Here is a 15778-nt window from a genome sequence, read left to right on the forward strand (position 1 = left end):
CTAATGCTCCACAGGGTTAAGTAACTTGCCTAAGGTCACATAGCTAGAAAGTGGTGGAGACAAGACTTGAACCCAAGCAGTCTGTCTCTAAAATTTGTGCTCTTAACCACATGCTATACTAAATCTCACTACCTATACTCCCTCTGGCATACAAATGCTTATAATAACTGAAGTCATTTAATATCACTGGTCATTCCATTTTTTCTGCCTCTACACCATTCATTGTGCAGTATGCAACACACACCCAGCAGTGCCATCAGTGATTTTCATCTGGAAAAGGTATTACCAGAAATGCCAGAAAAACAACTGCAGGGTATATATAGCACACATGATTTGAAAAAGCACACCCCCACCACTGAGATTAAGAATTCCTGATTTACACAGTTTCAAAATACCACTCAATCTCAATTACTTTTAGCTATGGGAATGAATAATACACACATACACATACAAATATAAGGAATTATGAGTAAGAACTTCCAAAACAATGAAATTCAAGTTCCAAAACACTGAACAATAAAAAACCTTAAAATCTAGGAGCAGTGAGATAAAAACTATGTTCTAATACTCACCTTCCTCCCATTTTGCCTCCATAGCCACCTCGGTCTCCTCCATAGCTGCCACCACTCCGATCTCCTCCATAGCCTCCACTTCGGTCTCCACCATAGCCACCGCCACAACCACGGTCTCCTCCGTAGCCCCCCCCACTTCGGTCTCCACCATAGCCTCCTCGGTCCCCACCGTAGCCTCCTCGGTCCCCACCGTAGCCTCCACGGTCCCCACCGTAGCCGCCTCGGTCCCCACCGTAGCCGCCTCGGTCCCCACCGTAGCCGCCTCGATCTCCTCCGTAGCCGCCTCGGTCTCCTCCATAGCCGCCTCGGTCTCCTCCATAGCCGCCTCGATCATAGCCACCTCCTCTGTCCCCACCATAACTACCCCCACTTCTATCTCCTCCATAGCCACCCCCACTTCTGTCTCCTCCATAGCCACCCCCACTTCTGTCTCCACCATAGCCACCCCCACTTCTGTCTCCACCATAGCCACCACGGTCTCCACCTCTGCCCCCACGACCTCTATAGCCCCTCTCTCCACCGTAGCCTCTTCCCCGGAAATCTGTAAGGTAGAAATAAAAACCAGTGAGGTCAGCAAAATAATGTAAAGCTTCCTTAGTGCTAGTCAGAAGACAAACACCATGTAGATGCTAATAAGGCTGACCAAAGAGCTAACCTACCTCCTCCTGAGGGACGAGAGTCCTCTGGTCTGGGCTCATTGCACTGATTGCAGGAGTTCCTTCGAGCAAAGTTCATATTTCCACATGACCTGAGGCGGAAGGAAAATAAAAGGCTCAATAGCTTCCAATGGATTCAGAACCCCCACTTGCAGCTTCCAACCTCAATCCCAACTTCTACTCCTACCAAAGTAAATAGAATACTTACGGATTAGGGCAAACCCAGTCCCCACTTTTGGGGTCTCCACCTCTCCCCTGAAAGCCTCCACGGCCTCTATATCCTCCACGGCCTGAGGAATATAGGGGAGGAAAAGAGAAAAATCAGCAGCAGACCTTAACTAAACAGAGAAAAAGCACCAGATGGAAGAACTAATAGCAAGTGCCTACCATGAACTGGACAGCCCCCACACCTTTGTGGGAGGCCTCCATGATTCTTTAAATTGGGGCTTTATGTAGTAAGTGCAGGAAACGTGAGAAAGACCCCAGGCACACTTTATAGCAGTGAGGGTGAACCTATGACACGTGTGTCAGAAGTGACACGCGAACTCATTTTTTTGGTTGATTTTTTTTTGTTAAATGGCATTTAAATATATAAAATAAATATCAAAAATATAAGTCTTTGTTTTACTATGGTTGCAAATATAAAAAAATTTCTATATGTGACACGGCACCAGAGTTAAGTTAGGGTTTTTCAAAATGCTGACACACCGAGCTCAAAAGGTTCGCCATCACTGCTTTATAGTGTCAATAATGCACTTAAAAACTTTTCTATAATACCCTCCTTAGTTTGAGAATCTCAGTGAGAAAGGTTAAGTGAAAAGACATATTCCAAATTTAAGGAATTAGACCCAGCAGAAATAACAAGCTGGCAGTAACTGTATCAGGGACTTACAAACTGGTCAAATTAAGTACCTAATTAGTGTCATTTAAATGATTGCCTTCTGATTTCAGGGTGAATAACAAACTGCTATACAACTTTACAAAGGGATATTTACAATCTTCTCCCACTATTCTCTTAGGTACTATATGACGTCTTATTTACCTAATCTCCTATTTAGTATCCACTCTCACCTTAAAACAGAAGGAAAAAGACCAAGGGAGAGAAAGAGGTGTAGCAAGTTCTCACAATAGGGACAGAACATACACTCAAATTCAAATCCTTTGTACAATATCCAGGCCAGTAAGCAACAAGTATCTTACCTCGCCGCCCACCTCCACTTCCACCTCCCCTCATAAATTCAGGTCTTCTGGTAGCAAAGGACACTTTAATGATGTTGCCATGAAATTCTTTCCCTAAGAAGAAAGAAAATGGTTTTGAAAAAATGCTATTCTACATCTGCATTTCTCAACAACTATAAACTATCTTGGGTAAGTTCAATTTCAGAGGAATAAGTGACATGACCGCACAGAAATTCAAATACACTAGTATTCCCAAACAATCAAGGTAACAGTGCTAAGACGTGACATATCTATTGAATAGAGCAGATCTGTCACTGGGAGAGTCATTTATTACTAAGCAAAAAAATAAAATAAAAATCTATTTTTACATGAGCATTGTGTAGTTTGCTATTTGTTTTTTAAAGGGAATGTGTGTGTGCATACCCACACATGCGTAAGTGTGCACATGTACTTATATATGTACACATATGCTTGTACATACACTGCCTATTTTACTTCAGTTTCAATAGGGGACAAGAGACCACTGATGGGGGAAGGGGTAGTCAAAGGTAGAAAGGAAACTCATTTTTTACTATATACTCTTGGTACTGTGACTTTTTTTTACCATATGCAAGTAATATCTTTAAAAATAATGTGTGCATATGTGATTACTTACATACATGCACTATACACAAATTCTGCTGCCCTAGGCCGTAAAGACAGAGATTAATATTTTTACTTTATACTAAATAAGAGAACTGACATGTAAAGAAAAGATGCCCAAGGATTCATAAAATAGCTTTAAATCCAAGAGCCTTGGCTCCCTGAACAAAGCCCTATTCAATTTTCCACAATGTCAGATGGCATGACATGCACTTTGACATAGGAAGCAATTCAAGGATCAGTATTTTTAAAGCTGTAAAAAGACCTGGTAAGAGATGAACTATAGAGGTACAATTTAAGAGGCTCACAGACCCTTGGGAAATGGCACAATAATTTTTAAACATACCTTGAGCAAAAGAAATTGCTTTATGATTCACAGAAACTATAAAAAAGCAGAAGTGAGGTAAAATGGACCCAGCCTTCAAGAGCAAGGTGTTGGGGGCCTGATGAATTAGTACAGAAACATAAAGAATATGGAGGTAAGAAGACATAGGGTATCACAATCTCATCTTGAAAGAAGTAAAATTATGTTTTGAAAAACACAGGTGAATCTATAACAACATGAGGAAATGACTATGTTAAAATGTTAAGTGAAAAAAACATGAAGTCCGAGTAGAGCAGGCGCACTGAGTGGTTGTGTGGTGGCATCTTGGAGATCAGAGAGCTTGCAGCATGGCTGACCAACTGACTAAGGAGCAGATTGCAGAATTCAAAGAAGCTTTTTCGCTATTTGACACAATGTGATGGAACTATAATAAAGAAATTGGGAACTGTAATGAGGCCTCTTGGGCCGAATCTCACAAAAGCAGAGTTACAGGACATGATTAATGAAGTGGATGGTAACTGCACAACTGACTTCCCAGAATTTCTGACAATGATGGCAAGAAAAATGAAAGACACAGACAGTGAAGATTAGAGAAGAATTCCATGTGTTTGATAAAGATGACAATGGCTGTATTAGTGCAGCAGAGCTTTGTCATGTGATGACAAACCCTGGAGAGAAGTTAGCAGTTAAAGTTGATGAATTGATCAGGGGAGCAGCGATTGATAGTGATGGTCAAGTAAACTATGAAGTTTGTACAAATGATGACAGCAAAGTGAAGGCATTATACAGAACGTGTTGAATTTCTTGTACAAAACTATTTATTTGCCTTTTCTTGTAACTTATCTGTAAAAGGTTTCCCCTACTGTCAAAAAAATATGCATGTATAGTAATTAGGACTTCATTCCTCCATGTTTTCTTCCCTTATTTTACTATCATTGTCCTGAAACCTTAGTTTAGAAAACTGATTAAGGGCTTACTCTGGATATATCTAAGTCCTTCTGCACATCTAAACTTAAATGGAGTTGATCAAATGAGGGGATCTGGGTTATGCCTTTTTTTTAATGTATTTTAATTGATTTCAGAGAGGAAGGGAAAGGGAGAGGGACATAGAAACATCAATGATGAGAGAGAATCATTGATTGGCTGCCTCCTGCAAACCCCCTATTGGGGGAGGAGGGAGGACCGAGCCTGCAACCCGGGCACGTGCCCTTGACTGGAATCGAACCCAGGACCCTACAGTCCCCAGGCCAACACTCTATCCACTGAGCCAAACCAACTAGGGTGTTATGCCCTTTTTAAAAATATATATATTTTATTGATTTTTTACAGAGAAGAAGGGACAGGGATAGTTAGAAACATCGATGAGAGAGAAACATCGATCAGCTGCCTCCTGCACACTCCCCACTGGGTATGTGCCCGCAACTAAGGTACATGCCCTTGACAGGAATCGAACCCGGGACCCTTGAGTCCGCAGGCCGATGCTCTATCCACTGAGCCAAACCGGTCAGGGCGTTATGCCTTTTTTAAAGTAGTTTTCTTTAGGAACTGTCAGCACGTTGTTGAAGCATGGAGTTACAACTCTATGTGGACTATGGACAGTCAACAATATGTACCTACAAGTTGCACAATTGAAAAACAGGTGTATTATCCAGGTACTCAGACACTATTTTTTTGCACTGCTAATCCTGTACCAGAAACATTTTCTTTTTTTTAATATATTTTATTGATTTTTTTATAGAGAGGAAAGGAAAGGAATAGAGAGTTAGAAACATCGATGAAAGAGAAGCATCAATCAGCCGCCTCCTGCACACCCCCCACTGGAGATGTGCCCGCAACCAAGGTACATGCCCTTGACCAGAATCAAACCTGGGACCTTTCAGTCCGCAGGCCGACGCTCTATCCACTGAGCCAAACCGGTTAGGGCCAGAAACATTTTCTTTCATTGTTACTTGCTTTGTAAACTTTGTTTAGCCACAGACACAGATAGTGAAGATTAGATTAAAATCTGTTTATGGCACAATTTGCCTCTAATCCATTCCAATTTGTATATTTGTTTTCCAATTACAAAACTTTACATGCCCCCTCCACCGCAAAATTACATGTGTAATATAATGATAAACTATTTTTAAAATACATTTTAAAAAACTGGAAAGTTAGTAAGAAATACTATTAGCAGTTATCAGAACTGTGGTTGCTTTCTTCTATTTTCCACAGTTTATTTTCAGTGGGAAAAGTCTTATTATTCCTTCTAAGTATGCATTAATTAACCTTGTATTTGAAAGAAAATGAATCTAAATTTTAAAAGAATATAAGGTCAACCAGGACAACCCTCTACAGCTATAACAGGGTGGCCTCAAAGCTTAAGGCATGATATAAGGAAATATATCATGGATATATTTCTAGAATATAGAATCTAGACAAAAACAAGGAGAAAGCTCATCTCATTTCTAAGGATATATAAAATATCTGGCCTGTATTCTTAATAAATAAAATTAGCTATAAAAGTAAACAGAAAGCCCTGGCCGGTTTGGCTCAGTGGATAGATCATCGGTCTGTCGATTGAAGCGTCCCAGGTTCGATTCTGGTCAATGGCATATGCCCAGGTTGCAGGCTTGATTCCCAGTAGGGAGCGTGCAGGAGGCAGCCGATCAATGATTCACTCATCATGGATGTGTCTATCTCTCTCTCCCTCTCCCTTCCTCTCTGAAATCAGTAAAAATATATTAAAAGCCCTGACCGGTTTGGCTCAGTGGATAGAGCATCGGCCTGTGGACTGAAGGGTCCCAGGTTCGATTCTGGTCAAGGGCATGTACCTTGGTTGCGGGCACATCCCCAGTAGGGGGTGTGCAGGAGGCAGCTGATGGATGTTTCTCATTGATGGTTCTAATTCTCTATCCCCCTCTCCCTTTCTCTCTGTAAAAAATCAATTAAAATATATTTTTAGAAAAATATATATATATTAAAAAAAAAGTAAACAGGAAAGTAACCACTGTCTACCAGAACATATTTTGACTTCAACACTAGGAAACATTTATCCAAACAGCATGTTGAAATTATATGAATGAGGTATACCATCAAACCAGTCAATGGCTGCCTTAGCTGAAGGAGGGTCATCAAATGACACTGTCGCCTCCCCTTTTGGCTTCCCTGTGTCCTTGTCTGTATACAGATTTATCATTGGTTTTCCAGTCTTCTTATTGGTCTAAGGAACAAACAAGTTGGTGTTAGTATTTTAAGAAAAAGTGATCAGGAACCATATAACTTATTATTTTTAAGGAATTCATACACCTCACTCTTTAGATTCAGATAAAGACTAAAGCTCACAAAATACTATGTATCTTTTATAAAAATGAAGTTATCTCTAGTTGTAAAAAAGATAATACTCTAACACACATTAAGTGAAAACCAAACTAAAAATAATACATAGTATTGTTTTATCTATGTACAATTTCTTTAACACCCCCACCCCTAAAAAAGTAATTATTGCTTCATGTAAATGTATACCTTGTAAAACAAATTAGAAAGACCAGGAATAATGTTCACTAAGCAAATCAATACATTACCACTAATGGATATATTTCTAGAATATAGAATCTAGACAAAAACAAGGAGAAAGCTCATCTCATTTCTAAGGATATATAAAATATCTGGCCTGTATTCTTAATAAATAAAATTAGCTATAAAAGTAAACAGAAAGCCCTGGCCGGTTTTGACTTCAACACTAGGAAACATTTATCCAAACAGCATGTTGAAATTATATGAATTTCAACCAGATTTAGCTAGGATGGGAGTGGAAGACAAAGGAGAATTTTCACTTAACCAGAATTGTGAATTTCTTACATATTTCATGTGTAATTAATTCCTTCAGAAGTTTTAACTTCCAAAGAGGGAAAAATAATAAGATATCCCACAGACAGCAAAACTAGACAACTAAATTACCAACTGATTTCAAGCAAATGCTACAATTTACTAACACTGCTCTAACAGATGCTTTCTAGCTAAGAGATGAAAATATTTGCATGAAACAAATAGCATACAACTGAAGTAAACAATAAACAATAAAGTTATAAAATAAAGCATTATATATTGGGCTACTATATATCACAGACATAAAATATCAAAGTAAAAATGTTTTATAACAACTTGAGTTTGCATTTATTTGTATTTCAGAATCTATAAAATGTTCTCACAATCTCATTTGGTTCTCACAATTTTTGGTGCTAGTCAGACTTTCTATTTTATTTTTTTATTTTACTTTTTTAAAATATGCTTTTATTGATTTTAGAGAGAAAGGGAGGGAGAAGAATAGAGAGATAGAAACAATGATGAGAGAGGAACATCATCAATCTGCTGCCTCCTGAATGCCCCCTATTGGGATCAAGCCCACAACCTGGGCATGTGCTCTGACAGGGAATCACACCAGTGATCTCTTGATGGGTGGGTCGATGCTCACCACTCAGGCACACCTTCTGGGCCAGAGACTTTTTTTTTTTTAATATATATTTTACTGATTTACAGAGAGGAAGGGAGAGAGATAGTTAGAAACATCGATGAGAGAGAAACATCGATCAGCCGCCTCCTGCACACCCCCCACTGGGGATGTGCCCGCAACCAATGTACATGCCCTTGACCGGAATCGAACCTGGGACCTTTCAGTCCGCAGGCCGACGCTCTATCCACTGAGCCAAACCGGTTACGGCCAGATACTATTTTTAGAGCCCTATTATTAAAAGCTAAAGCTGTGAAAGGCTGTGAAAAAGTAAACACAAGCAAGAAATAAAATCTTCATGTATTTAGCAAATGCCTACATACAACGGTGAGCACGTACAGCAATGAATTTTAAGAGAAAAGGCTAGCCCTAGCCCTGGCCCTGGCCCTGAGTGGGTAGCTCAATTGGTTGCAGGGGTGGGCAAACTTTTTGACTCGAGGGCCACAATGGGTTCTTAAACTGGACCGGAGGGCCGGAACAAAAGCATGGATGGAGTGTTTGTGTGAACTAATATAAATTCAAAGTAAACATCATTACATAAAAGGGTACGGTCTTTTTTTTTTTTTTTTTAGTTTTATTCATTTCAAACGGGCCGAATCCGGCCCGCGGGCCATAGTTTGCCCACGGCTGGTAGAGCGTCGTCCGATACACCAAGGTTTCAGGTTCAATCGCTAGTTGGAGCACATACAAGAATCAACCAGTATTATCATAAATAAATGGAACAACAAAGCGATGTTTCTCTCCCTCTATCTCTCTTCCTCTCTCTCTAAAATCAATAAATAAAAATTTTATTAAAAAAAAAGAGCCAAGCCTTACCAGAGTATAGGCTTATTATGTAATCTATGTATCTTAACCAGAATATGTTAATGACTGTGAGATTTTTAACATAAGCCATATTTCTCACTCACCTTGATAATTCCTATCTGTTTAAAGAACTCCCCCACTTGATCTGTAGACACACCCTCCCCAAGTCCTTGCACAAAGATTGTGTTGTTATCTGAATTATCAGATTCTGAATCTAAGAGAAAAAAAATTATGGTTAATTTTACATAGTCCTTGGTTTTACTACGTCCTGCTTAGTAGTCAAGAACAATAATTTATTGTCCAATATTCAACTGTGTCTATGACCAAAAGGAAAAAGGATCAATGTAAGAAAAATCTTATGTAAAACATGCAAAGTGGTCACAATCATTATTTGGCCAAATCTTACAACTAAACTTAAGGTAAAGTGGATCAAGTCCACACTATGTAAAATACATAACACCAATTAAGAGAGATCTTACAAATCTGACTCTTTAGGTTTGGATACAGGACTAAAGCTCATGAAGAGATGAAGAAAATTTATAAATTTGCACTCCTTTCTTTGAAGAGCTTTACTTCGTTACGGCTAATCAATACTTTTAAGGATCTCTAGTAGAAAAGTCCCCAAATCTAGCACTTTGGACTTCTAAGCAAGCTAGGCAGAATTGGTGGTTTCCCCATCCACTGCAAAAAGCTTTGTATATACCAGAGGGTAGGGGCACCTGGACACACACCTTACCTTACACGCACACTTTTGGATTAGTACAACAAAGTAAGAAAGATGTAAAAAATTCAGTCCATCAAGGGATAATTCAGAAATTGCAATCCATATAGAATACTTTGGCATCTTAATAAAAACAAAAGTTCTGATTTCAATATATATTAAAAATTTTTGTCTCAAAGATTTTAAATCTCTAAATCATAACTTTCAGCCCTGGCCAGGTAGCTCAGTTGGTTAGAGCATCATCCCAATATGCCAGGGTATAGGTTTAATCCCTGGTCGGGGCACATACAGAAACAACAAATGAATGCATAAATAAGTGGAACAACAAATCAATGTTTCTCTCTCTCTCTCTAAAAATCAATCAATAAATATAATTTAAATCATAACTTTCAAAAGGCTCCATGTAGCCTTGAATTTCATTTAAAAATAAAAAGCCACATGAAATTAGTGACTCATGCCCAGAGTAAGATAATTCTCTCATGTATGAATTCAGGTTTCTTAGGCCCACTAAGGAGACTACCAATCCAATGTTATAGTTTCATAAGCAAAGCTTTTCTACTTCTAATGATACCAATTCTCTCAAATCTGATTTGTAGTGATTAAAAAAAGAATGGGGGAACATTTAGCAGTACAAAATCAAATATTTTTTCACAAAAGAAAAAGCAAAACATGGGAAAGCATAAACACAATTTTTTGCAGCAAACTTTCCAATCAATCTCCCTAAATTTTTCTTTCTGGTATGTCTTTAGAAGTAAAGCTCCCCAGTTCTGGCAGCACTATCAAATTAAATCTTTCTCCTGCACTAAGTCCTCCAAACACACCTTTCCCTTGAATAAAGTGGAAAATTAACATTCTTTTAAAGGCAAAGTTATAAACTCCCATAAACCTTACCAGCATCTGGCCTGGGTCCATAATCCCTGTGACCTAAGAAAAAGAAGAGAAAAAGAAAAGAAAAGCTATTTAAGACAACTCATTAGAAACTATTATAAAACAGAAATAATAAGAAAAGTAAATACTTCCAAAATCCTTGAAACAAGTCAACCATCACAGATTTACAAAGTAAATATATAAGTTTTATTAAAAGTTTAAGCAATCAAGATGAATGTCAATATGTCCCAAACAATACCTGCAACTTTTGCATTATGCTAATATCACTTTTATTAAGCTCTGGTTGTGAAGGCTGATTAGAAAACCCTAGTAATTTAAAAACACCATGTCAGCTACCTTTATTTAAAAAATGTAAGTTCAAAATCCAGTGAAGGTCTTATTCATTGGTCACCACAGACTCTTTCATGCAAATTCACTGTGTAGAAATCCATTGGACTGAGATCAACTTTGGCTTTTTAATGTTTTCTTTGATATATATACATGTATATATAGAGAATCTATTTTTTTAAAGCACACAACACACACCAGCCTCAACCGAGTAAGAAAGGGCTTAGACTGCATCTGTGAGATATTGGTGGCTTTTAGATTTATATAGCATTTCCACTGAAACATTTTGGGATACTCAGCACTTACCACCAAAATTTTTGAAGCCACCGCGGTCACCACCACTGCAGAGGAAAAATTGAAGAAATGATTTCTTCCTTAAGTCTCTAATGTGCTGAGCCCTGGGCTCAATCTACACTTAACTGTCACAAGTAGAGCACCTAGGAAAACAGTAGCACCTCTAACTTTCCAGTAAATTCCACTTCATAAACTTCAAAATGTTGTTTTTACCTAAGTGTTTTCCCAATGATCTATTTCCACAAGCGTGTCTTTTCAAGTGTATTACAGAACATATCTATAAAATACTGATTTAAAGTCTTCCCAACCCCAAGCCAAAGGGATACTATTCAAATCATAACTTAAAGCTGGAGGCACAGCATGAAGAATGCCAGAGAAACAATCTTTCCAAGGAGATACAAAATAGAAGAACAACATAAAGCAAGGTTAAGATTTTGACAAAATAGGAGATAAAAACTTTAGTATAGTATATTTTATTGTGATGCAAAATAGTAGGTTTTATGAGATGAAGAAAAAGGGGAAGGTAGTAATATTCTGAAAACTATGGATGGTGTAAGATGAATATGAGATTTATCAGAATAAGCGTTTAGTAAGTTATATAATGTCTAATCACTGAGTTATACACCTGAAATTAATACTGTATATCAAGTTAATTGAAAAATAAAAAATGATTTAAGAAATGTGAGGTACAAATATACATGAAAGTAAGCCTGAATGAAAGCAGTCTTAACATTGCAAATCATTCTAAAAGGTGATAAAATGAGCACTAAAAAAGGCTTAACTTAAAATTGCCCACTTACTCCATACCCACTATAATGTTCTAGCATCTCTTCACATCAGAGCTACTGAGGTTCATGTTAAATGTTCTGTACACTATTTGGTAGACTGTATCAGACAGAATGCAATACACTCTAATACTGCAACTTCCCACAAGAAAAGGACTTATATGGCAAATTTCCACTGTCAGATAAGTCAATGGTCCTTGTGTGCACAGCTTTATGTAAGAATCTAAGATCTATTTTATCAAGAAACCCTAAACACCCATACACTGAAAGCTTGTTTCTCTTGACTAAATTAAGTAATCCTCTAAGATTCAAGTGCTGAAATGGAAATTACAACAAAGTTTTCAGATGGTGATACCTAACTTCTACTACTACTACTAATCTTCCACTGTAACTCAAGAAACTAATCCAATATACTAATGTCTCTTCACTGCTAAAAAAGCCTCTCTGGGGATAACCATGCCCTCTAGATGGCTTTTCTATGCCATCCAGAGAAAAACCACTCTGACTAAATTATGAGAAAGGTATTCTTCCTTTATCATTAATTTATTCTAACTTGATATAAAAAAATTACCTCTTGCAATCAGCTTAGATAGATACATATTAATATGCTATTTATTCTATTTGATTTTCAGGAAGCCTAAAAGGAAAATAAGGCTATGTCAAGGCTATGTAGAATTATGAAGCTCAGGTCCTTCATATACATAGTTTCCTATTGAGTCTCCAAGACCTCTCTTTCAGAACAGTACCTAAGCCCTCGCTACACTTCTAAATAACCTGTATATCACTGCTTAACTTTTTTTGTAATTGCCTAGTCAGAGTGGCTCAATTGATTGAGCGTAGTCCCTTGCACTTGAAGGTGCCGGCTCGATTCCCAGTCAGGAGGCGATCGATTGCCTCCTATACACACTGGGGACTGAGCCCACACACAACCTGGGCATGTGCCCTGACTGGGAATTAAACTGGTGACCATTCAGTGAACGGGAAGGCACTCAACCAACTGAGCCATACCAGTCAGGGCCACTGCTTAACACTTTAAGAAAGGGAAGCCAAAAAAGTTTTAAACTGCTAAAAATCTTATTAGAAACCAAAATATCTCAGGTTTCTTCAAAGATGATCATTAGCATTCCAAAAAATGAAGAGAAAAGAACCAATGAAAATGTTTATTTTAGTTCATATTCCTATGTGAGGGAGTTAAAGTTCCAGGATAAAGTAGATTTTTTTTAAATAGGCAATTTTCACAAGTAAATACTGAAAGAAATACCCTTAATTATTTTGCTGTCATCTTAACTGAGTACCAAATTGTTTATGTGGCCAAAAGATTACATGTAATTTCATACATCAGCTAATTCCTACAATTTATATTATGGCCAGCAATATAACTTTCAACAACTTTTTAAAAGGACATACCACTGCAAAATAAAAGGGATATAAAACAAATGACATTTGAATAGGTTTACAATTTCCTATTCCCTCATATAGTGAGTGGCATTTTAATGTAAGTCATCTTTACTGAGCATTTCCTTAGAAAATATAGCAGCTGAAGATTTCAACATAATATCCATAAATACGGAAACAATTAGCGCATTTGCAAAAGTACTAGTCTTCAAACTAAGATTCAGGGTACAGTCTTTTTTTTTTTAATGTTTTTATTGATTTTAGAGAGAAAAAGGGGGAGGGAAAGAGATAGAAACATCAATAATGGGAGAGAAACATCAATCAGCTGCCTCCTGCACACTCCCTACTGGGATCAAACCGGGACATGTGCCCTGACAGGGCATCAAACCTGCTACCTCTTACTGCATGGGACGACACTCAACCAACTGAGCCACACCGGCCAGGGGATAGTCTTAACTATCACTAATCAATCTTGAAAATTTGGACAACACTAATTTTCCCTCGGCTTCAGAATCTTCCTTTACAAATAAGGGTCTCTATCCTTGCTACTCAAAGGGCCATCCATAGAACAACAGCATAAACTGAGCCTGCCTAAGTCTCGGAAGAGCATATCTTGGGCCTCACCCTAGACCTAATGATCAGAATCTGCATTTTAATAAGACCCCCAATAAATTAATATATATATTAAAGTTTGAGAAACACTGGTCTAGATAATCTAAAAAAGTTTTCTTTCAACTTCAAATGTTTCAATGATTTTTCTCTTATTCGAAAATTCAATATTTGCTAGTTATATTATAATCTCTCATAAGAAATTTCTTATATTAAGTACAGTAAAACGTCAAGCAGTACTCACTATTAAATATTTAACAGAAGATCGGCTTATGGTTAAGAATCTTTCTTTCAAACCTGCAGTAAAGTTACAAGTCCCTTTTCTATATAAGTTAAGGCCTCGCCAGCAAACTAAGACATGAACATATGTAAACAGCTATGAATCAAGACTTTGCCACAACAAATTTGTTTTCCTCCCTGAAAAGGAAGCAAATTTGTGCACATAAAAAATTCTTAAAGAAAGAACATTTTAAGGTTAAGCAGTAGAGGTATTTGTACTCAAAGTTACAGCTGAATGTCCCCTGCATGAGGAAACCAACTGAATACTTTTTTAAAAATATATATATATTTGTATTGATCTCATAGAGGAAGGGAGAGGGAGAGAGATAGAAACATCAATGATGATGGGAATGAGCCTGCAACCCGGGCATGTGCCCTGACCGGGAATCAAACCATGACCTCAGGATTCATAGGTCGATGCTCAACCACTGAGCCAAGACAACCAGGCCAACTGAATACACTTGACTCAAATGCAGGAATTGCTGTCCCAAGTTTAAATCACAATGAGCAGCCTACCTTAGGGTAGAGCTTAGAAAAGACAGATTTAATTTCAGGTACTTATCAAGAAGAAAAAAGTTCTCTGACAGAATCTTTATTCCCAATCTTTAATTTAAAAATATTTAAATATATCTATTCAAGGGCCCAAACTGCCAAGAGTAAAAGAACAATGCAGGAATCTTTATTCCCAGAAAATTCAGTATCAAGAGAGAAAAAGGGATTTGGCTAAGACTGGAAAAAGATCAATTTAAAAACAAACTATATTGTGCTTGAGTTTTCATACTAGTAAAGCCAAAATATAATATCTGAGCTACAAAGATCTCAAACATTAATTCCAAATATAAATGACTCAACAGATGTAAATAGCATTCTCAACAGTAGCCATATTTGTTTCATCTCCTCCCAAGTCTTATATGTGTGTTTAAAAAAGCTTTCTAGCCCTAACCGTTTGGCTCAGTGGATAGAGCATTGGCCTTCGGACTCAAGGATCCTGGGTTCGATTCCCGTCAAGGACATGTACCTTGGTTGTGGGCACATCCCCAGTGGGGAGTGTGCAGGAGGCAGCTGATCGATGTTTCTCTCTCATCGATGTTTCTAACTCTCTATCCCTTTCCCTTCCTCTCTGTAAAAAAATCAATAAAATATATTTTTTTAAAAAAGCTTTCTAGATTCAGCATTTATCAAGAATCTATATTGTAGAGTTGTACTGTCCAATACATTATTCCCTAGTCATATGTAACTGTTGACCATTTGAAACGTGGGATAGTCTAAATTGAAAGGTAGTCTAAATGTAAAACACAAAATGGATTTCAAAGTCTTAGTATGCAAAAAAAGAATATACACTATTTTTTATACTGATTAAATATTTTGGATACATTAAATAAAACTTATTATTAATTTCACCTTTTTTTGACTACTAGGAAATTTAAAATTACATATGTGGCTTACATTTGTGACACACATTATATTTCTATTGAGCAACATTGTTCTAGACAATCACCAGAACATATGCACATTTTTAAGAGCTCGCCACAAACTTTTGTAAGAAGACACTGAAAATTCAAAACAACTTATTTTAGGTCTCAGATATTAAAGCCTGAAATGGTTATTTTAACTTGATGACATACTAATGAAAAACTGTTATCTATAAAGTTCTGGCATTTTTGTAATGCATTCATCACAACCCTGAAGTTAAAAACAGAGAATTTATGGCCTTAAACTTCGAATCCACTAAGATGTCAGTGATCAATTTTAGATGACAATTAGAAATTCAATCCTTTTTGCTGCAAACTGCTTTTTCAAAGCAAAATACTGT

The 15778-nt window shown here is 37.3% G+C and overlaps 1 protein-coding gene and 1 pseudogene across 2 annotated transcripts in view; one reads left to right on the top strand and one right to left on the bottom strand.

Moving 5' to 3' along the window:
* The window catches only part of TAF15 (TATA-box binding protein associated factor 15), a 35554-nt gene that overhangs the window by 878 nt on the left and 18898 nt on the right, over positions 1-15778 (bottom strand). For both annotated transcript variants that reach the window (XM_006101912.3, XM_023743388.1), the window contains 8 exons: positions 10910-10944; positions 10280-10312; positions 8772-8881; positions 6447-6576; positions 2429-2521; positions 1437-1518; positions 1232-1320; positions 573-1113 (listed from right to left, as the gene is read on the bottom strand). In XM_006101912.3, coding sequence (XP_006101974.1) covers positions 573-1113; positions 1232-1320; positions 1437-1518; positions 2429-2521; positions 6447-6576; positions 8772-8881; positions 10280-10312; positions 10910-10944 — 1113 coding nt within the window. The remainder of the gene's footprint in view (positions 1-572; positions 1114-1231; positions 1321-1436; positions 1519-2428; positions 2522-6446; positions 6577-8771; positions 8882-10279; positions 10313-10909; positions 10945-15778) is intronic.
* On the top strand, positions 3513-4150 carry LOC106699395 (annotated as a pseudogene).

This window comes from Myotis lucifugus, unplaced genomic scaffold (assembly GCF_000147115.1).
Source record: "Myotis lucifugus unplaced genomic scaffold, Myoluc2.0 scaffold_387, whole genome shotgun sequence".
Lineage (NCBI taxonomy): Eukaryota > Metazoa > Chordata > Mammalia > Chiroptera > Vespertilionidae > Myotis > Myotis lucifugus.